The 22,173-nt window shown below is 46.9% G+C and overlaps 1 protein-coding gene and 1 pseudogene across 2 annotated transcripts; one reads left to right on the plus strand and one right to left on the minus strand.

Moving 5' to 3' along the window:
* Nucleotides 1-1,059: 1,059 nt before the first annotated feature.
* Nucleotides 1,060-1,784, minus strand: LOC311358210 (zinc finger MYM-type protein 1; the record flags this gene model as incomplete). Its single annotated transcript, XM_084478219.1, is given in 2 exon segments — nucleotides 1,060-1,661; nucleotides 1,664-1,784. Coding segments are annotated over 2 exon segments (723 nt in total).
* Nucleotides 1,785-3,057: 1,273 nt separating this feature from the next.
* LOC311358211 lies at nucleotides 3,058-21,171 on the plus strand (annotated as a pseudogene). The gene is made up of 12 exons: nucleotides 3,058-3,405; nucleotides 17,488-17,640; nucleotides 17,823-18,031; nucleotides 18,137-18,263; nucleotides 18,558-18,856; nucleotides 19,150-19,240; nucleotides 19,488-19,604; nucleotides 19,732-19,807; nucleotides 19,883-20,140; nucleotides 20,463-20,634; nucleotides 20,723-20,871; nucleotides 20,981-21,171. The product of its transcript is annotated as an uncharacterized misc_RNA (transcript).
* Nucleotides 21,172-22,173: the final 1,002 nt, after the last annotated feature.

The raw sequence follows: 22,173 nt of genomic DNA on the forward strand, positions 1-22,173 counted from the left end.
TGTTTACAGCATTAACAAGAAAAAAATGGCTACAATTGCAAGTTACTTGGTGGAAGCATCAAAGAATGCTGTCTGTTTTTAAGGGTGGCAAATCGGTCTATCACTCTGTTGTGACTCAGATGCTGAAGCTCTACTTTTTCAATTGACATGACTGCAAGACTGTGAAGTCTTTTCTGACCCATTGTTTGACGCAGCCAGGAGTGCAGCCGACGCAGTGCACTAAAGGACCTTTCACATGAGCAGCTGCTTACAGGCACTGTTAGGGCAACTTGGATGGTTGCCTTCAGAGAGGGAAACATGTCTGAATCAAGAAGGTTGTGCACAGACAAGATATCTTCAGGTGAACATCCAGCCTCTGTTTTCCGGGCAAGAAAGTTTCTGGCCACCAGAACCTCCTCTGTTTTCAGGTCAATGCTGTAGTGTTGCAAGTTCATTCAAGTGTGATTCACACAAGAAGGTTTCACATTTAGGACTGCATGCCTGGATGCCTTTTAGTAGCCCTGCATCTACACTGCAAAATCTTTGCTCAAGCTTGCCAACCATCCTATCCACACAAGGGAAGAATAACTCTCTTTTCAATGTGTCTGAGTTGTTCAGTTCAGTGTGTGAACCTGCAGTTGCCTCCAGCACAAAATCCTCCATTCTCCTCTGTTTATGCCTTGTCTTGGCACCTGGTTCTGGGATACTGTGGGTGTGGCACAGGGCTTTGGTTCTCTCATATAGCTCCTTGGCAAATGCATCTGTGCGTTTGCCCTTAAGTGTGTCACACACTGCTTGTTTGCAGATCAAAGCTTCTGCCAGGTCTAAAGTCTTTTTCTGAAGGAGCTTGTGGAGTCCTTCGGTTACAGACAGAAGTGACTGAAACATCAGTAGTGCGTAGACTGCTGAGAACTTATAGAGCTTTGCTCTGAGACCAACAGCTATGGGGGAGCGAATGGCAGAAAGGCACTCCAAAATGGCAGGCAATGTCTCAAGAACTGCATTGATCGATCGCAACTGACATGCCCAGCGAGTGTTTGAAAGTTGCACAAGCTCAGTTGTTGTCAACCCAAGCCTTGTCTAAGCCTCCATGAACTTATGATGATTCACAAGGGAGGTGCTGAAGAAAGAGTACACACACTCCAACAAGCTGAAAAGCTCCACAGCCTCTGGGATGGCCTTGCAAGTATGGCACAACACCAGGTTAAGTTCATGAGCATAACAATGCACATAAATAGCTTCAGGATGGAACCTTCTAAAATGTGCTTGTACACCTCCAGTGGACCCACTCATGACGGCTGCACCATCATAGGTTTGTGCTACACACTTAAGCTCTGCAAGACCATTGTTTTGGATCTGCTGCTGCAGCTCATTTGCAATGGACTTGGCATCAAATGATTTTATCTCTGCAAGTGCTAGGAAACGTTCTTTCACATCCCCCTCTGACACATACCTGACACAAACAGCTAACTGCTCTGATTTTTCATCCCTTGCCTCATCTGCCATGATGGCATAGATTTTGGACTTTGTCATTTCAGACACAATGACACTAGTAACTTCCTGGGCACAACAGTCAATCATCTCATTCTGGGATGTTGGTGAGATATACTGAGCATTTGATGGGGGATTATGTTTTTGAAGAAAAGGATCAAATTCCTTCAAAAGCTCCAGCTTGTGCTGTCTCTACCTTCATCATGGCCACGAAAAGGGAGTCCCTGTCTCCCTAACATAAAAGTGACTGCAACGATACGCTTGAGATACTCTCTTCTCTCTACTATCTCACTCACATTTGCAGATGCTATCATCTGTGCAACGTTTCCCTGTTTGCTAGTTGCCTGGTAGCTTTTCCATGCAACAACACTGTCCTTATGTGTTTGTGCCATCTCATGCTTGCCAAAGATGACTAAAGCTTTCTTCCAGTTCTTGCAACCACTACTGACCAAACTATCATGTTTGATATGTTTGCCAAACACTCTACATGGGAAGCAGAAAGCTGTATTCTGGTTGACTGAATATTCTAACCAGTTGTGCTTTTCAAACCAGCTGTGGTGAAATTCTCATTTCTGCGTACCAAAACTATCTTGTAGGTAGCTCTTCAGCTTTACCTGTCTGGGCCCTGTGTCTTTAGCACCTAAATCAAACCCTGTAGTGGAGTGAGTTGCTGAAGCTGCTGCATCATTTTCCCTCTCTTGGTCTGTTTGCTCTACTTCTCTCTCTGTAATAACTTGATCTTCCTCTGCCTCTGGATTCCCTTGCTCTCTCTGACTTGACCTTGCCTGTTGATCTTTTTCTCCCTCAGCATCTCCTTCTGCCTGACCCTTCAAGATACACAATGAATTGAATTGATAACTGATTAACATAGAAGCTAATGACATGACTTTTGCTCAGAACACAATAATTGTTTGCTCCCAAATATTTTGAAGTCGCACATTACATTTTGGGCACATATGTGACTAAAATGGTTGTAATTTCAAGCCCTCAAAAATATTACTTAATTATTTGAATTAAAGTAATATTTGGGTCAGGCTAATCTGGTTTACATATATATGTGTATATAACTTAAAATAAAAGCTCAAGTTAAATAAGTATTATATGGTGCACCTTGACTGAAATGTTTCATAATTCATATTCAAATTGAGTTCCATAAAGTTCCAAGACTGTCTGCATCACAAATGACTCTATTCTGTGAAATCCTTTAGACTCACCTTTTTAGGGTATCACAAAAAAGAAATATAATAAGGAAAAGTAGGTGATATTTTAGCGGTTAGCAACCGGTTAGCGATGATTCTTATTTCTCCCACAATGCATTGCATGACGTAACATGAGGTACTCCGCTTTGGGACGACAGCCGAAAGCCCGCCTTGATATCTTTGAGAGAGACGAGTAGCAGCTAGTGAGAGAGTGACAGTGTCAGATTATATAAGTAAATATATAGATAGAGATAGCCTAGATAGATAGATAGATAGATAGTGAGAGATAGCATAGCATAACATAGCATAGATAGATAGTGAGAGATAGCATAGCATAACATAGATAGCTGATAGATAGATAGAGAGAGATAGTAGATATATAGATAAAATGGTTTACTACTGTGTTTGTGGCGGGTGCAAGAACTCCAGCAAGACTGGACATAGGCTCTATTGCTTCCCCAAGGACAAAGGGATCTTCCGAAGCTGGGTGCAATTTGTCAAGGTTAGGCGGGCAGATTTTTCAGCTAGCTCTGTTACTGCGTACTCGAGAATATGCAGCGCGCATTTCAAAGAGGATTACCACTCAGGGGATGCCAAGATGGTCTCACTTGGTCTAAAGAGTGAGAGGATGGCGAAGTTAATTCCTACCGCCGTGCCGTCTGTGCATGCAAACCTCTCTGCCTGCCCTGTCCCGAGGTCGAGAGACATCGTCTGCCGCAAGCGAGAGATTGCCACGGTAAGCATCATGCTATAATGTTTACAAGCTGCGCGTTAGCTAGCTCTGTGTGTATTTTGCATACCGTGTTCACTTTGACACAGCCTCCACTACAAGCATGAGCAGAAGAGCATATTTCATGATTCACGAATATGAGCCAAAACAAAATTGCCCTGAAGTAAATGTCCATATCGTCATGAAAGCTTCATGGCTAGTGTTTGGATCAGTGGTGGTCATCATCAAGCGGCTTTCACAACAGTGTGTTTGCGTTTTGTGTAAGACTGCTACGGTTCTCTTTCACATATATTTGACCGTGACCGTGTCGCCAGGGCTGTAGTGGAGGCTAAATGTAAGTAAACGCAGTTTACCCACCTCTGAAATTTCAGAAACAGAGTTTATCCACTTCTCTATTGAGAATGAGGAGTTGTCGTCACGGCACAGAGCCCCCCCCCCCTTCCCGCCATGTTGGAAGGTACGCTCCTCCGAGTGCAGCTGAGCTTTGCATTATTGTTGACACGGTAGCTGCTAGCAGAGGAGGTTGTTGCAATTCTGTACTGTTTCAACAATGCCTGGAAATAACTGCTGCGTTAAAACTGCTTCAATGCCTCACACGATCGTCGAGGAAACCATAAGAACAGTGGGTTACAGTTTGTCAGGTTCCCTAAATGGACAACGCACTGAAGGCTGCCCCACACTACAAGAGTTGAGTCGGATGTACACCACACACATAAAGAGAATCTCAGCCAATTTGTTGCTCTCCGATCGTAAATACAAATACATGAGATTCGAACACAAGACGGAACATCACACACTATAGGACAATCTTGTCCGATAATTGCCCGCTGCAGTGCCGTGGAGGTAGAAGTAGAGCAACTCGCGTCAACAGTGAAAATGGATCAGCGTCTTTTGACAGCAGTGGTTTCCGCGGTGCTTATGATTACATAATATCAGAGAATATCCACGTCAGTTCGGCCGCGGTGCAATTAATGAATAAACATCATAAACTGAATGGCTGTGCAAGTGTTCTGAGACACGGCTGCGAACCGGCAACTTTTTAAAAAAGTAGTGCCGGTGTTACACCGAATTCTGCGACCCACCGAAATATGTGACCCCAGGGGGCGCTGTTGCACATTTTCTGCAACATGCACGAGTTTGAAGCGTAGACAGGCATGAAGTCGTTCACGTGCGGAAACATGCACGAGCTTAAAGGGTATCGTCATCGATCACTCGGAATGGGTATGTTCGTTTTGTGACACCGGGCAATACTTTCTTTCTTGATAGCGTCTTACTGACTGTAGCGTCTTATGGGGAAAGAAGCAACGGTGATGGGCTGTAGGCTAGCCTACTAAACGCCATATCCATACTATGGGTCTGTGAAATGCTAATGAAATCAAATGTATTTATTAAGCGCATTTAATACGCTGTGCAATTATTTATTTATGTTTTTGTTATAATGCCCACCGTTTTTATTTTTATGACCACCGTTATTATTTTTTTAATGCCGTTTATGAAATAAATATGAACTAATGCCAAAATTATTCATGTCTGCGATCATCACAGAGTCCACAAGCAGCAGGTCACAATCCACGATGGGTCACAATCCATGACAGCAGACCGTCGAATTCTGCGACCCCACTGTAAATGCGGGGAAAATGAGTCAAACCCCAACCAAATCTCTTCAGGTCATTTGTCGTCCTCATATCTGTATGTGCACACAATTATTCATGTCTGCGATCATCACAGAGCCCACAAGCAGCAGGTCGCAATCCACGATGGGTCACAATCCACGACAGCAGACCGTCGAATTCTGCGACCCCACTGTAAATGCGGGGAAAATGAGTCAAACCCCAACCAAATCTCTTCAGGTCATTTGTCGTCCTCATATCTGTATGTGCACACAATTATTCATGTCTGCGATCATCACAGAGCCCACAAGCAGCAGGTTGCAATCCACGATGGGTCACAATCCATGACAGCAGACCGTCGAATTCTGCGACCCCACTGTAAATGCGGGGAAAATGAGTCAAACCCCAACCAAATCTCTTCAGGTCATTTGTCGTCCTCATATCTGTATGTGCACACAATTATTCATGTCTGCGATCATCACAGAGCCCACAAGCAGCAGGTCGCAATCTACGATGGGTCACAATCCATGACAGCAGACCATCGAATTCTGCGACCTGCTATGTTCTATTAAATCCAGGAAAGGCCGCCGAGACAGGATCGCTTTTAACTCACTTTATTTAGTTAAGGTTTTGGTCTATTGTCTATCGTCTATGAAACAAAAGGAGAGGAATGTGTATAACACGCGCGGAGCGTCTCTAAGCTTTGCATCCACGATACGCCGCCCAAGAGATTCTGGGGTCTGATAGCGGAGTCTGAATTTAAATAGGCAGGTAGGGGTGGGCGTGTTCTGTGGATTTAAAAGCCCGCCCCCTGACGTTGCAGCCCTTCCATATGTGCTCGGTGCTGCTCCCTTGTGGCTGTGAGAGAATATCACTTCTTAACTATTAGTATTATTGTGTATTATGGCTGAAATATTACAGAATGTTACAGACCCCACTGTAAATGCGGGGAAAGAAGAAGCTGAACGTTGGGAAGGCCCATGCAAGTGAATGGAGCAGTCTACAGCATTGAGAAGAGCCGTGTAATAATAAAATAAAATAAATAATAATTCAACTTGAGTATTTTTTTTTTTTTACAAAAGTGGGTACAAAATGAATCTTGACGAACTGGTGGCATCCCCAATCAACGCCTATGACGTTGGATGTTCCTGATTGGTTCCTGATTGAATTCTGTAACATAAACAGATTGACAACAGAAAGTTAACGTAGGCCTACACTTTTTGAGCAGCAGTTTCAAGAGTGCATTATTTGTAGAATATAGGCTATATTATGGAGCAACAAATGTTTGAGGAATTGAGGGAGTTTCTGATCAATGGAGAGTTTCCCAATGAAACTGACAAAAAACAGCGCTGGACAATACGACGACAAGCCTTAAACTACGTGATCAATGGTAGGCTCAAACTAGATATTTAATATATTATAGCAATAAATTATTTATCAATAAATTATGCAGTTATGCATTGCAATTCATGTGAGGCCTGTAGGCCGAATTAAACCAGGTTTAAAGGGTACTCAATAATTGCTATCCTATCATCTAGATGACAAATTGTTTTATGTCAGACATAGGGGCTCGGACAAGGAGGAAAAGGTGAAAGTGGTCTGTGGGGCAGCTGAGGCCGACGCCATATTTAAAGAATTTCACTGCAGCGACATTGGCGCACACTGCGGCCAAATTCGTACCAGGACAGTGATTTCACAAAGGTTCTACTGGCCTGGCATGTCCACCGACATTGATAATTGGGTTTGTTTTTGCTTTCATATTTAATAATTTTCTACTTTATTCAGCACAAAAAACGGCAAATCACATGAAAATATCTTCCATAGGTATCACAATGCATTGTGTGTCAGCAAAATCGACATGACCTCAAGCTTGGCACAGAGTATAAACCAATAAAGGTAAACATTTCATTTTTGTGTCTTTTAATCCATGTTCCTATAGATGGGAGGAACATTCATCATATTTTCAACATATTTCATGTGTGAATAACACAGCAATTACCTCTTTCTCTGTCTTTCTCTCTTTGTTTTCAAACAGACCAAAGTTCCTTTCGAACTAATAGGCATGGACCTGGTTGGCAAACTTGTGATGACTAATCAGGGAAATCAGTACATCTGTGTAATGGTGGACTACTTTACTCGATGGTCACAGGCCTATGCCATCAAATCAAAATCTGCAGCCGAGGTCACACAGTGTATTCTGAAATTTGTTTATCAATTTGAGGTGCCACAAAGAATACTCACTGACCAAGGAAGAGAATTTGTCTACCAAGTATGTATTTTTATCGCTATTTTAGCAAACATTTTAACTTTCAAATGACTATGTTTTATTTATTCAATGTTACAGTGGGGTTAATTTGTTCTCTGCACCATTCATACAGATCAACACAGAAGTGTGCCAAATTTTGGGGATAAGGAGGAGTCTCTGTTCCCCATACCACCCCCAGACTAATGGGTTGGTGGAGAGATTAAATGGCACAATACAGAGGTTAAGAGATGTATTTTACAACTAGTTCAATTGACAAAATTACCTTGTTAAAAATCGAAGAAACAGCATTTAACATACTCAAATAAAAGGGTAACATTAAACTTTTTTTAACTGTCTAGAGCTCTGGGGAAGCTCGCAAAAGAAAAACCCAACACATGGGATGGATACCTGGACGCTGTCATGTTTGGTTTGCGCACCAAAAAGCAGCTCACAACCCGCTTCTCTCCATTTTTCCTGATGTTTGGGAGGGAAGCAAGGTATCCATCTCAGGTGCAGGACAACTATGAGGTTAGTTGGAATGTTTATATATATTCTCTTGTTCTTCAAAAAAATATTTTGAACAATTATTGAATGACGTTACATAGTTATGAACTGTAATCAAATTAAATGACCAATTTTGTTTTTTACAGGTCGATGGGTCCTTTGAGGAACAGTTTAATGAAGAGGAGGTGGCAATGGACATCGAGCGACAGGACAAAATTGTCCAGCAAAATGTGGAGAAGGTTCAGGAGAGAACCAGAGGTAGACTGCAATCCTTGCAAAAGAGAAAGAGCTTTAAGGTGGGGGACATGGTGTGGAGGAAGAATGTCCGTAGCCTGCAGCGGAAAGGAGGAAAGCTCGATCCTGAGTTTCTTGGGCCGTTCACAGTGGTGAACATTGAAGAAAAAAGTGTTGACCTTGTGGATAGTTCAGGAAAATCTATCCACAAGGTCAACACTGATCACCTGAAGCTGCACACTACCCCAACCCCAAGAATTCCTCGGAGGTTGAGAATTCCCCCAGTCTCTTCTATTACCTCCACTCCACCTGCTGCCACCTCCACTCCACCTGCCACCTCCGCACCACCTGCCGCCTCCACTCCACCTGCCACCTCCGCACCACCTGATGCCACCTCCACTCCACCTGCTGCCACCTCCACTCCACCTGATGCCACCTCCACTCCACCTGCTGCCACCTCCACTCCACCTGCTGCCACCTCCGCACCACCTGCCACCTACACTCCACCTGCCACCTCCACTCCACCTGCTGCCACCGCACTCTACCTGCCACCTCCGCACCACCTGCCACCTCCACTCCACCTGCTGCCACCTCCACTCTACCTGCCACCTCCGCACCACCTGCCACCTACACTCCACCTGCCACCTCCACTCCACCTGCTGCCACCTCCACTCCACCTGCCACCTCCACTCCACCTGCTGCCACCTCCACTCCACCTGCCACCTCCACTCCACCTGCTGCCACCTCCACTCCACCTGCCACCTCCACTTCAGAGAAATGTATGTAACGCTATGAAGCTCAGTCTGATATTGTACATTTTGATGTAAATGTTCAACCTTAAAAGTTCAGGTAACTCAAACAAAACAGCTGTTCAGGAGAGAAGATATTGAATCGATTGAATAACATTTTTTTTAATAACTTTTTTTCATGTAAGATGTTACAGAGGCTTGGGACGGCAAAAATGTTCATGTTCTGCTGTCCAGAATCGGACCATACAAGTTGTTCTATTGGGACATCTGTAGGACAACTCCGGGTCAGGAACTCGAGAGTGAGGTAAGCTTCAGTATTTTATTCTCCTTTAGTTAACTCATATAACAAGGAAATCTCCAAATGCTCATAAGTTAACTGACTTCATTTTCAAATGGATTTGCTTTCCCCAGGTGATCAATGCCACCCTGCAGAGAATGGTCCAAAAGCATAATTGCCAAGGGGGCAAAAAGGCACTTTGCATTGATACATATCCTATGACACAAATTTGGAACGGGAAGACTGCAATTCTAAGGGTAGGCACAGGTTTTTTTTAACAGTGAATTGTGTTATTATTTATATATTATTGTGTTTTTTTTTAACAGTGAATTGTGTGTTATTATTTATATATTATTGTGTTATTTTAGAAGTGTAATCCATCATTGTATGGAGTCATTCTGGGGGTAGTGAATGAGCCAAATCATTGGATACTCACAGTAAGTTAAACATTATCTTACCCTATGTATTCATATTTTAATTTCCAAGGCACATCCATGATTTTATTAGGATATGTGAATGTGACACATGCACAATGTGTTACGGTACAAGACTGGGACCCAAATGCTGGACACAGGGAGGCGGAGACAGGGTAAAAGGTAAAGGGATTTATTGGATGAGCGATCGGGTAGTCAGGCAGGCGGGGGTCTGGAACCGGGAGGGCGATCGTGCAGGCGGGGCGAGGGACGAGTAGTCAGGCAGGCGGGGGATCTGGAACCAGGAGGGCGATCGTGCAGACGGGGCGAGTAGTCAGGCAGGCGGGGTCTGGTACCGGGAGGGCGATCGTGCAGGCGGGGCGAGGGATGAGTAGTCAGGCAGGCGGGGTCTGGTACCGGGAGGGCGATCGTGCAGGCGGGGCGAGGGACGAGTAGTCAGGCAGGCGGGGTCTGGTACCGGGAGAACGATGGTGCAGGCGGGACGAGGAACGAGTAGTCAGGCAGGCGAGGTCTGGTACCGGGAGAACGATGGTGCAGGCGGGACGAGGATCGAGTAGACAGGCTGGACTGTTGCGAACTGCTAGTAGGCTAGGGAAACAACGAACTGGCGCCGGCTGATTGGGGAACCCCGGCTTAAGTAGTGAACGTAGATTGGGGATTGCCCACAGGTGGGTTGCGGGAAGGAGGACCAGTTACGCCCAGCAGCCACTAGAGGTGGGTGTTGGACCGTGTAGCGGGACGTGGCGTAACAGTACCCCCCCCTCGACGGACGCCTCTTGGCGGACGCCCTAGCACCGCCGGGTGATCTTGAAGAAAGTCCTGGATAAGTGATGGGTCCAAGATCCGGTTCCGGGGAACCCAGGAGCGCTCCTCAGGACCGTACCCCTCCCAATCGACGAGGTACTGGTGACCCCGCCCACGGCGCCGCACATCCAGGAGTCGACGGACCGTCCAGGCTGGATGATTATCAATCACCCTTGGCGGAGGTGGAGGTGGGATGGGGGGGGACAACGGACTGGTAGAGACTGGCTTGATCTGAGAGACATGGAAGGTGGGGTGGATGCGGCGGAGTGCAGGGGAGAGGTTCAGGCGAACCGCAGAGGGATTGACCACCTTGGAGATGGTGTAGGGGCCGATGAAGCGTGGGGAGAGTTTGGGAGGAATCCCCTTCAAGGGAAGATCCTTAGCCCGCAACCAAACCCCTTGCCCGGGGGCGTACTCGGGTGCTGGTCGACGCCGCTTATTAGCCTGAAGTTGGGAGCGAGAGGATGCCTGGAGTAGTGCAGTGCGTGTCCGTTTCCAGATGCGCCGGCATCTGCGCAGATGGGTCTGGACCGAAGGGACTGCAATCTCTTCCTCCAGATCAGGGAACAGAGGAGGTTGGTAACCCAAGGAGGCCATGAATGGGGATAACCCCGTGGATGCGCTTAACAGCGTGTTATGGGCGTATTCAACCCAGGGCAGCTGAGAGCTCCAAGTGGTGGGGCTGGCGTGGGTGATGCAGCGAAGTGCCGCCTCCATCTCCTGGTTGGCTCGCTCCGATTGCCCGTTAGACTGGGGGTGAAACCCAGAGGAGAGGCTGGAAGTGGCGCCAAGAGCCTTGCAAAATGCCCGCCATACCTGTGAGGTGAACTGAGGACCTCTGTCCGAAACAATGTCTGCGGGGATGCCATGCAGGCAGAATACATGCTTGACCAGGAGGTCGGCGGTCTCCCTTGAGGTGGGAAGCTTGGGAAGGGCGATGAAGTGGGCGGCCTTTGAGAAACGGTCAATCACGGTAAGGATGGTGGTGTTGCCCTCTGACGTGGGTAGACCAGTGACGAAGTCAAGGGCAATGTGTGACCAGGGGCGGCTAGGGATGGGTAAGGGCTGTAGTAAACCGGAATGGGGGCGGGTCGAGGTCTTGTTCCGGGCGCAAGTTGCACACGCCGAAACAAACGAGCGGACGTCCTTGTCCATGGTGGACCACCAAAAACGCCGACGGATGAAGTCCAAGGTGCGGGTGATACCTGGGTGGCAGGTAAGCCGGGAGGAGTGCGCCCAGGTCAGTACTTTAGACCTTACCGCGTCAGGAACGAACATACGGTTAGGGGGCCCGAGACCGGGATCCGGCTGTTGCCTCTGCGCCAGACGAACCGCGGACTCCACCTCCCAGGTGAGAGTGGCAATGAGGCAAGTGGGTGGCAGAATGGTCTCGGGGTCAGTGCCGGGGTCCTCGGGAGAGTACAGGCGGGACAGAGCATCCGGCTTGACATTCTGGGAGCCGGGACGGTAGGTGAGGGAAAAGTTGAACCGACCAAAGTATAAGGCCCACCTGGCCTGACGGGAATTTAGCCTCTTTGCAGACTGGATGTACGCGAGATTGCGGTGATCGGTCCAAACTATAAAAGGAAGCTCCGCGCCCTCCAACCAATGTCGCCACTCCTCCAAGGCCAGCTTGACCACTAAGAGCTCTCGGTTGCCTACATCATAATTGCGCTCCGGCGGGGACAACCTTCGAGAGAAGAAGGCGCAAGGATGGAGTTTGTGGTCGGCGGAGGAACGCTGGGAGAGCACCGCGCCCACTCCGGTGTCCGAGGCGTCAGCCTCCACCACGAACTGGAGTGAAGGATCAGGTTGAGTGAGGATGGGAGCGGATACGAACCGCTGTTTGAGGCCCTGAAAGGCGGTCTCCGCCTCCGGCGTCCAAGCAAAGGGACTCTTGGTGGAAGTCAAGGCCGTGAGGGGTGCCGCGATTTGGCTGTAACCACGGATAAAGCGACGGTAAAAATTGGCAAAGCCAAGGAACTGTTGCAATCTCTTGCGGGTTGAGGGAGGGGGCCACTCGGCCACCGCAGAGACCTTAGAGGGATCCATTTCTACCTGGCCCTGGCTGATGATATACCCCAAGAAGGAAATGGATGGGACGTGAAACTCGCACTTCTCCGCCTTGACATACAGCCTGTTCTCCAACAGCCTCTGCAGAACCTGTCGGACATGGACCCTGTGCTCCTCCATGGATTTAGAAAAGATTAAAATATCGTCGATATAGACGAAAACGGTGTGGTTCAACATGTCCCGGAGGACATCATTGACCAAGGACTGAAACACTGCGGGGGCATTGGTGAGGCCGAAGGGCATAACCAGATATTCGTAATGGCCCAAAGGGGTATTAAAAGCCGTCTTCCATTCGTCACCCTCCCGAATGCGGACTAGATGATATGCATTGCGCAGATCTAATTTGGAGAAAACTGAGGCTCCATGGAGGGGGACGAAGGCGGAACTGATGAGTGGTAATGGGTATTTATTCTTCACAGTGATGTCGTTCAGACCACGGTAGTCGATGCAGGGGCGAAGTGACTTATCCTTCTTGCTGATGAAGAAGAAACCCGCTCCAACAGGTGATGATGAAGGGCGGATGATTCCCGCGGCGAGGGATTCCCCGATGTACTCCTCCATAGACTCTCGTTCAGGGCGGGAGACGTTGAACAGATGGCTGCTAGGAAGGGGGGCTCCGGGGAGGAGGTCGATGGCGCAGTCATAAGGGCGGTGGGGGGGCAAGGTCAAGGCATGGGCCTTACTGAACACCGATCCGAGGTCGTGGTACTCCTCCGGGACAGAGGACAAGTTAGGAGGTTCGGGTACGGACTCGAGCTCTGTCGCCCGAGGGGCCTGAGCGGACCGCAAGCACTGGGACAGGCAATGGGTACTCCATGACAGGATGCGCCCGGTTCCCCAATCGATCTGCGGGTTGTGAGTCCGAAACCAGGGGTAGCCCAGAACAACCGGGGAGAAGGGGCTGGAAATCACCAGGAGGGATATGGTTTCATGGTGATTCCCCGAAACGAGCAGGTTGAGTGGAACGGTGCGGCGTTCCACCCGTGTGAGGGTCCTCCCGTCTAACGCCTGGGTCTCGATTGGGGGATCGAGAGGAATGGTGTTTATCCTCAGACGCCTAACCAATTCCTGATCGATGAAACTATCATCAGCTCCGGAGTGCAGGAGAATGGAGAGCGGGAGGGTTTGATCTTGCCACAAAAGGACGGCCTAGAGGAGGGGACGGGAGACTGAGGGATTACGAGAGCGACTCGCCAGTATCCCTCGGGTTACTGACGAGCCCGTTCTTTTCCCGAGAGGGCGGGACATCCGGATCTAAGATGACCTGAAGTGCCGCAATACAAACAGGCTCCCGATCGGATACGACGCTCCCTCTCCTCGGGAGTAAGGTGTGTGCGTCCGATCTGCATCGGCTCGGGGGAAGAGGACCGCACATAGCGAGGTGGAACGGCGACCGGGAGGGAGGACTGAGTTGCAGCCGGTGACTCGAAAGGGGGCGTGGCGAATGAGTGGGCGCTTCTCTCTCTGCGTCGTTCGCGCAACCGATTGTCCATATGAATCGCGAGAGAAATAAGATGGTCTAAATTCGTGGGTTCCTCCCAGGAGGTTAAACGGTCCTTCAGCTCGCTACTGAGCGCGTTTTGGAAGACCCCCTGCAGCGCTTCCTCGTTCCAGCCGCTCTCAGCAGCGAGGGTCCGGAACTCGACTGCAAAGGAGGCGACGCTGCGTGATCCCTGGCGAAGCTGCAGGAGACGTTGGGAGGCCTCCTTGCCCCGGACAGGATGATCGAAGACCTTCCGCATGTCTTCCGTGAAGGCGCCGTAGTTATGACAGACCGCAGACCCGCGTTCCCACACCGCCGCGGCCCACGCGAGAGCCTCGCCACTCAGCGAACCGATCAGGTAAGCTATCCTTGATCTCTCGGTGGGATAGGTCTGGGGCTGCATCTCAAAGACAAGGGAACACTGGGTAAGGAATGACCGGCAGGATCCTAGATCCCCTCCGTAGCGTTGGGGGGCTGGGATGGACGGTTCCCGAGGAGAAGCCGACGGACTCGGGGCGGGGGCTGGTGGTTCCGGGGCGACGGGGGGCTGAGAGTTGACGGCTAGGGTCAGCTCACGGAGGGCGGTGGCGATCTCCTGCAGGGCCTGATCGTGTTGGCCCAAGAGAGTCCCTTGGTGGGAGATCATTGCCCTGAACCCCTCTGCGTCAGCTGGGTCCATGTTGGCCAGTTCGTACTGTTACGGTACAAGACTGGGACCCAAATGCTGGACACAGGGAGGCGGAGACAGGGTAAAAGGTAAAGGGATTTATTGGATGAGCGATCGGGTAGTCAGGCAGGCGGGGGTCTGGAACCGGGAGGGCGATCGTGCAGGCGGGGCGAGGGACGAGTAGTCAGGCAGGCGGGGGATCTGGAACCAGGAGGGCGATCGTGCAGACGGGGCGAGTAGTCAGGCAGGCGGGGTCTGGTACCGGGAGGGCGATCGTGCAGGCGGGACGAGGAACGAGTAGTCAGGCAGGCGAGGTCTGGTACCGGGAGAACGATGGTGCAGGCGGGACGAGGATCGAGTAGACAGGCTGGACTGTTGCGAACTGCTAGTAGGCTAGGGAAACAACGAACTGGCGCCGGCTGATTGGGGAACCCCGGCTTAAGTAGTGAACGTAGATTGGGGATTGCCCACAGGTGGGTTGCGGGAAGGAGGACCAGTTACGCCCAGCAGCCACTAGAGGTGGGTGTTGGACCGTGTAGCGGGACGTGGCGTAACACAATGTGCTTATCCAAATTTCTCTAGGTCATCTTCCCCTCAGAACAGAGGAGCCTTGTGCCGGCAACGATGCCTCCAAAATAAAAAGATGTCTGGAGACCACAAGGTAACAGTTGTGTTCTATGGCCTGACCCCGGCAGGCGGAAGGCTGTTATTTAACCATTGGAGTATGGGTGAACACCTTGTGCTCATTTGCTAATTTGCTGCTTTTTGTCTACTTTTCAGAGCATTCATGAGAGCGAGGGGCTGTAGGGTGTCCAGGTGGAAAGCCAACACTGTGCCACATAGCTTGCAACTGGATTTCACTTCATGTGGAATATTTGCCATCAAAGTAAGTTTTTGAATTGCATATTTCTTTATGGAAACATGAAGCAGATTTTGAAAAGGTCTCTTTTTTCAACATTTAAACTCTCAGAGAGACATAAAGTTGATGAATTTTGATTAAGTTAAACTGGGCCAGTATGTTTTGAATATTCATTTATTCAAACATGTTTTTAGTATGCTGAGAAAGTCCTGGCAGAGGAGTCTCCTACTTTCCCAAACTCCGAAGAGGCAGTGGTTGACTACAGGAGGGAAATTGCTGTGATGCTTCTTAATGAGACTGGTATGTTAACTCTTTTCAAACTTCTATTAACACCATGAGGATTTCAAATATCATAATTGAAATGAATATAAAAAAAGTCTAGAAAGTTAGTATATATCACTCATGGCATATTTTCCCATGGAAATAAGAAGAAAATATAATATGTAATCAATACCATATCTTAACCAGATGATCTCAGTGAGCTGTGCCACTGCTGTGGAGAGGGAGAAGAAGTGCGAGGAGGAGGGTCTCAAGACAGACCTGATGCCACTGACTGGGTAAGTTATTGTTATAACACCACCGTTTTCTAGTTTTTTGCTTATTTAGATCAGCCTGAGTTCTTGGCTCAGGTTGTTGGCAGAAGGCATGATGTAAACAAGTACCAGGGAGATCGGCCTAAATTCATGTGAATTAGGGTCTGAACAGCAGCTGTGCATGTAACATGGATGTCAATATAACTATGTCTTAAACCCATGTCTTATTGACATATATACAAACCTTGCCTGTGTCTTTGCATGACTGTGTATGTTAAAACAGTCTTAGTTGATATTAAATAGATAAATGCATTAAATGAACAAAAAAATTATAAACCATGGTATAAATCAACAATATCTTTATTCTTTATTCTGCTCTTTATGCCAACCTGTCTGGTACAGGAGAAGACACAGATTTGACATAGATATTTACACTGAACTTTTGTCCCATGTAATATGACCTCAGTTTAAGATAACATAAACAAGATTTACTTTATTAATCCTGAGGGGAATTGTTGTGTTTCAGATCCAGTGTGACACCTGCGGAAGGTGGTACCACGAGGGTTGTGTTGGGAGACCTAACAGAGATCATTTCTACAGCTGTCTTGCATGTCAGGCTTAAATGAGTCGATGCACGAAAAATCCATCAAAAAAAATAAAAATTTTGATAACCATGTGACATGATTGTACGCCTTCCTGTGAGGATGGACACTGGGTTTCAGCGGCCCTCACAACCGTCACCACCACCCCACCCCACCCCCCCCCCTTCCTGTAAGGGATGGACACTGTGTTTCAGTGGCCCTCACAACCCTCATCACCACCCCACCCCACCCCCCCTTCCCGTGAGGAAGTACACTGTTGTATATAGTTGTATATAGTATATAGGGTTAACAAACCTATGGTGGCATCCTGCCTTCAGTGAGCATATTCTATAATTCTCTCCAAACCTATGGTGGCATCCTGCCCTCAGTGTGTCTTGAACAACCACGCATAAAAGGTTGCACATTTATATGAATTTTTCCGATTTCGTGAATAATTGTGTGCACATACAGATATGAGGACGACAAATGACCTGAAGAGATTTGGTTGGGGTTTGACTCATTTTCCCCGCATTTACAGTGGGGTCGCAGAATTCGACGGTCTGCTGTCATGGATTGTGACCCATCGTGGATTGCGACCTGCTGCTTGTGGACTCTGTGATGATCGCAGACATGAATAATTGTGGCATTAGTTCATATTTATTTCATAAACGGCATTAAAAAAATAATAATGGTGGTCATAAAAATAAAAACGGTGGGCATTATAACAAAAACATAAATAAATAATTGCACAGCGTATTAAATGCGCTTAATAAATACATTTGATTTCATTAGCATTTCACAGACCCATAGTATGGATAGGGCGTTTAGTAGGCTAGCCTACGGCCCATCACGTTGGTTATTGTTTCCACTGGGAAACTAGGCTAGTTGTAGCACACACGTCCCATTTTATTGATGGACTTATGAAATTTTATTTATATTACCCCTGGTTGCGAATCACTGATCTAAGTATTCATAGTTTACCCACCTCTTATTTCACCACTTCACCCTTGCATTTCGCTGACCTTTTTTCGCAAGATGTTGACAGACGCCTCACAGCAGGAGACCGTGGACAGTGTAGACACTATGGAGAGTGTCGATACTGGGGATCAGCTCTTGTCCTCCTCCACTTCTGACACTGGGACACAATGTAATTTGAAGCCCCCCCGATGGTCTCACGGTAAATCTTGAGTATTTTAAGGGGTAGATATTCTGTCTAAAACATTGCCAGTATCTATTGCCAGTATCTATGCAAGGACAAGGACATTTCCATACACATTGATGAAATTAATACATAGCCTACACCAAAACATAGCCGCTTAGATTTGCCATGATTGTCATATGTTTGGTTATGTTTACTGCCTCTGCCACAGCTGTGCAAGCCCAAGATGGTCAGCGTGGGCATACAGACGTCATTCAGCCCACAAACCTCCACTCCCCTCGCTAGTCCTGAACAGACAGATGATGATGATGCCTCTGTCATCAGTGACTTATCGTGGGTGCCCGAAGAGCCGATGCATGAGGAGGATGAGGAGGAATTGTTTGAAGAGGAGCCACCTTACACGTGTGACCCCCACCACAAGAGATAATTTAAAACCAACATAGACCATTTTGAATTCTCATTTTTTTGTGTACTGTAGCTTTGGTAGTTTGAATGACACCCTCCCCTCATTTTTTGTTGTTGTAGTGGCATTGACAAATTCATTGTTTGTCAAGAGGAGCTGATGGGCCTTTTTGCCATCTGTCTGGCCTGTTGTGAGAGGTCGGATAGTAGCATTGTGCAGCAGGAAGGAACTTTGGTTAAGATCAAGCAGGTACGGTTTTGTTTATGCAGCAGGCCATCTGATTAGAAAATCAGAATATCTAATTACAATCTGATAGCTCTGACTGTCTTGCCAGTTAATTTACAATGTATGTACCAGGCTGACTTTAGTCTGTTGGTTTGTGATGGCATCATATTTGAGTGTTATACTGTATTGGTCATGTGTGTTTCATTGAAAACATGAAACTTTTGACCAGTAATGTACAGTACTTACTCTATATTGAATCCTGATATACTGTTGATTACTCTTTTTTTTTTTTTTTTTTTTTTTTTTTTACATATCTAGGTCTGTGCATCATGTGGCTACCACCGTTACTGGCAAAACCAGCCAATGCTCCACAGGAACATGCCGACCTGCAACCTCTTACTAAGTGGGGCCATTCATTTTACTGGATGTTTGGCCACCCAAACATTAAGAATGTTGACCCTGTTTGGCCTGCAGTGCATCAGTGCCAGTAGTTACTTTCGCCATCAGCGCCTTTACACCATCCCTGTCATCATTCAGGCCTGGCAGAACGATCAGGCCAATGTTTTTAGTGACCTCAGGGCAATGGATGGAGGCCTAGTTGTTGCTGGTGACTGCAGGTAAAGCAGAATTTGTTTATTCTGTTCTATTTAAGGGATATGCAAGATGAAAAGGGCAATGTTGGAAAGGTGTAAAAAATTAACTTTTGAAATCTTGTGTCATTAATTCATTGTTCTTTGTCTTTCCTAATGTTTTTGTGTGTAAGAGCTCAGACCAGTTGCACATTTAGATTTTGTTATTTGTTATTATGTAGGGCAGCTTTAGTTGGCATCTGCAGATGGCATGGTGGATTGTCTTTAGACATTGGTTATTAAAAACTTGAAACATAATTCAAATTTGTAATTATCCCCAGGTCGGATTCTCCAGGGCACTGTGCCAAGTACGGCTCATACTCTTTGATAGAGGACAGAGTGAACAAGGTGGTGGATGTTCAGCTTGTCCAGGTAAGCCTGATGTTATTGGACAAAGAAACAAAGAAAACTCTGTGCAATTTGGTAAATGGACTGCATCATAATATAGCATCTTAATATAGCACTTTTCCACTAGTACAACCATGCATAGGGCTTTATTACATATTTCCTAACTAGTGTACAGTGTATTATAATGCTTGGTCCAGCAACCCTCCGGTTCCTTCACGCTTTCTTCAACACCACCAGCACTCTACACTTGTACTGTTATGCCATGTTGCAGAGTTCAGAGGTCCCCAACAGCACTTGGTGTGAGATTGAGGGGCTTAAGCGCAGCATCAGCTTGCTGAGGAGGCAGGGCCTGCATCTGTCAACTCTCGTAACAGACAGACATCGCCAGGTATTTACAATAAAAATGTTGAATGTAGATTAATGAATTGCACTGAGGCTGGATGTTTCTGCTTTGCTGATGCACTGAGAGCCAGACAGTGCAAGCCTTCACAAAAGTTTTGGCTTTTACTCCTTAGATTGCCAAATGGGTGAGAGAAGAGCTGTGCCCTGAAGGGACACAGCATTATTTTGATGTCTGGCACATTGGAAAAAGTATGTATCTGCTGTTGGAACCTTGAAGCAGTTTTTGTTATTGCATTTCAATGAATACGATTTGTTCTAAAACAGGTCTGGGGAAGGCCTTGGACACAACCTCGAAAGACCGACAATGTGACCAACTAGTGTTGTGGAGGCCAGCTATAGTCAACCACCTCTACTGGACTGCAGCCTCAACCCCAGATGGCAACCCAGCTGTGATGGAGGCCAAATGGAGAAGCTTGGTCAATCATATTCAGGACATCCACGACCATGACACCCCTGCCTTCTCCAGTTGCGCTCATGCCCCTCTGGAGGGGGATCAACGCAACAAAGAGTGGCTGGAACCAGGTACAGTACAGTATGTGGCATTATGCGTTTGGTGGAGTGATTACCTTGGTGCTATGACACGCTGACTTTTGTGATGAATATTGTCTCTCTCTCTCTGTCTTTGTGATAAATGTGATATATGCCCTTACACTGCCTCCACCATGTTTTACAGATGGCATTAAGCATTAGTCTAGCATACAAGGTGGTAAATAGAGTGAGAAGGGGTCTTGAAGATGGAAGGCTACCATAGCCACGTCATGTGGACAGCACTTGTTTATATGATAGAATGTCTTCCGTCTGTGTGTCTGTCTGCCTCCTTGCCTACCTATCTTGGTCTTTGCAGGCTCAGTGGCAGCAATAAAAATGGAAAGCATCATCACAAGGACTGCCTTACTTAAGGATGTTAAACAGCTGTCTCCACAACACCAGACTTTCTCCCTTGAAGCCTACCACTCCCTCATCCTGCACTTCGCGCCCAAGCACACTGGGTTTTCATACCTTGGCATGTATAGCAGGTCAGTGCTATCCAATGGAATAGTAGTGCCCTATTTTATCATACATACACCAGGTTTCTAAGGTGATCTCAAATGTGTTATTCTGTAGGCTTCTCTTATCGGCGATACATTACAACTATAATTCAAACCAAGAGACAGCACGAAGAAGCGATGGTATGGAGAAGTATTGCATGCGGTATCCACGCTTCAGAAAAGGTGCCTTTGTAGTGCATCCCATCAAAGAGAAGGCCTCATACGGTAAGCAGTGTCATGCAGTTTTATCATATTTTGACATGGTGCACGAGACATCTGTGATCAGTGACGGTGATCTTTATACAGTATTTTATCATTATTATTATGTCTGCAGGTTATGCAACGTCGTTAATGGAGGCCCTTCAGGAGAGCTACACAAATTCACCAAAGGCTCTTCAAGAGGTTAGCGCCAATTTGTCAGCCTCGGCACCTGCCCCCATCGCCAAATCATTCACACAAATTCTGAAGGAGGAGGCCGTCAGCCTCTATCTAGCCCAGCAGTCATGCTTCAACAAAGCTAATTAGAAGTTATCTATTTTTTTTTTTCCAATCATTTAGTTGTTAGTATTATTTTTTTTTTCCAACTTTCCAACCTGTCTCTTTGTTCAGTATTCTACTCCCATTACTTAGGATAAACCAATAAACTGTTTTTATTGGAATTCACGTGTTCTGTGTATTTTATCAAATTTTAAGGGCAGTTGAGCGATCACAACAGAACAAGCATGACATAATTCTTGAACTGAAAAATACTTAATTTTGTTCATGTTGTGCCAATATGGTTTTTATTCATTTTCATTCAAACAAGGCCATTGAAAGCCATGATAGGTCTCGTCACCACTCTGAAATTGTTGCCTGATGGCTGAAACCAGACAGGAGGGTAGAGGCTTCCTTATATGAATACCCAGAACGCCATAAGCCCAGCGTATAGCCTGCCTATATGCAGTGTACCGGTGTTTCAGTTCAAATGGTGACCGTGTTAACTGGTGACCATCCGCCGAATGTGTCGCTTGTTGTCGTGGCTACGGCAGCTGTTGGAAATTGGGACCAGACTCGTAGCTGTCCTTGCGAATGCCTCTTTGATTCGTTTTCAATAAAAATGGTAAAAACATTCCCGTCTCATTCGTATTTGGAGTCTAATTGGAGGAAACGTGTCACGTTTAACAGTTTTAAGCCAAAATGAATGGAAAATTTATGTTTACAAATATATAAACATTACGGGATTCGAAGTCATTCCATTGTGGGGGAAAAATATTGCAAGTTGGGAATCTATTCCATTGTACCGTTGAGCCACGGAGATGCTAGCAGCTGCAGTACTAAAAATCACAACTAGTCTTCTTCCTGAAAACTGGAAAAGCAGCCAGATCAACTTGTGACCCGACTGTCCATGTTATTATAGACCGTGGTATTTGTCTTGTTTCCAAAAAGAAGAGGCCATTACACCAGTTATTCAAAACCTAATGTTGTGTGTCCCTACTCCCTCCACTGCTGAAACCAGCCAAAAACACTGTTATACGCTCTTTCGCTATC

This window comes from Micromesistius poutassou (assembly GCF_964030765.1).
Source record: "Micromesistius poutassou genome assembly, chromosome: 14".
NCBI lineage: Eukaryota > Metazoa > Chordata > Actinopteri > Gadiformes > Gadidae > Micromesistius > Micromesistius poutassou.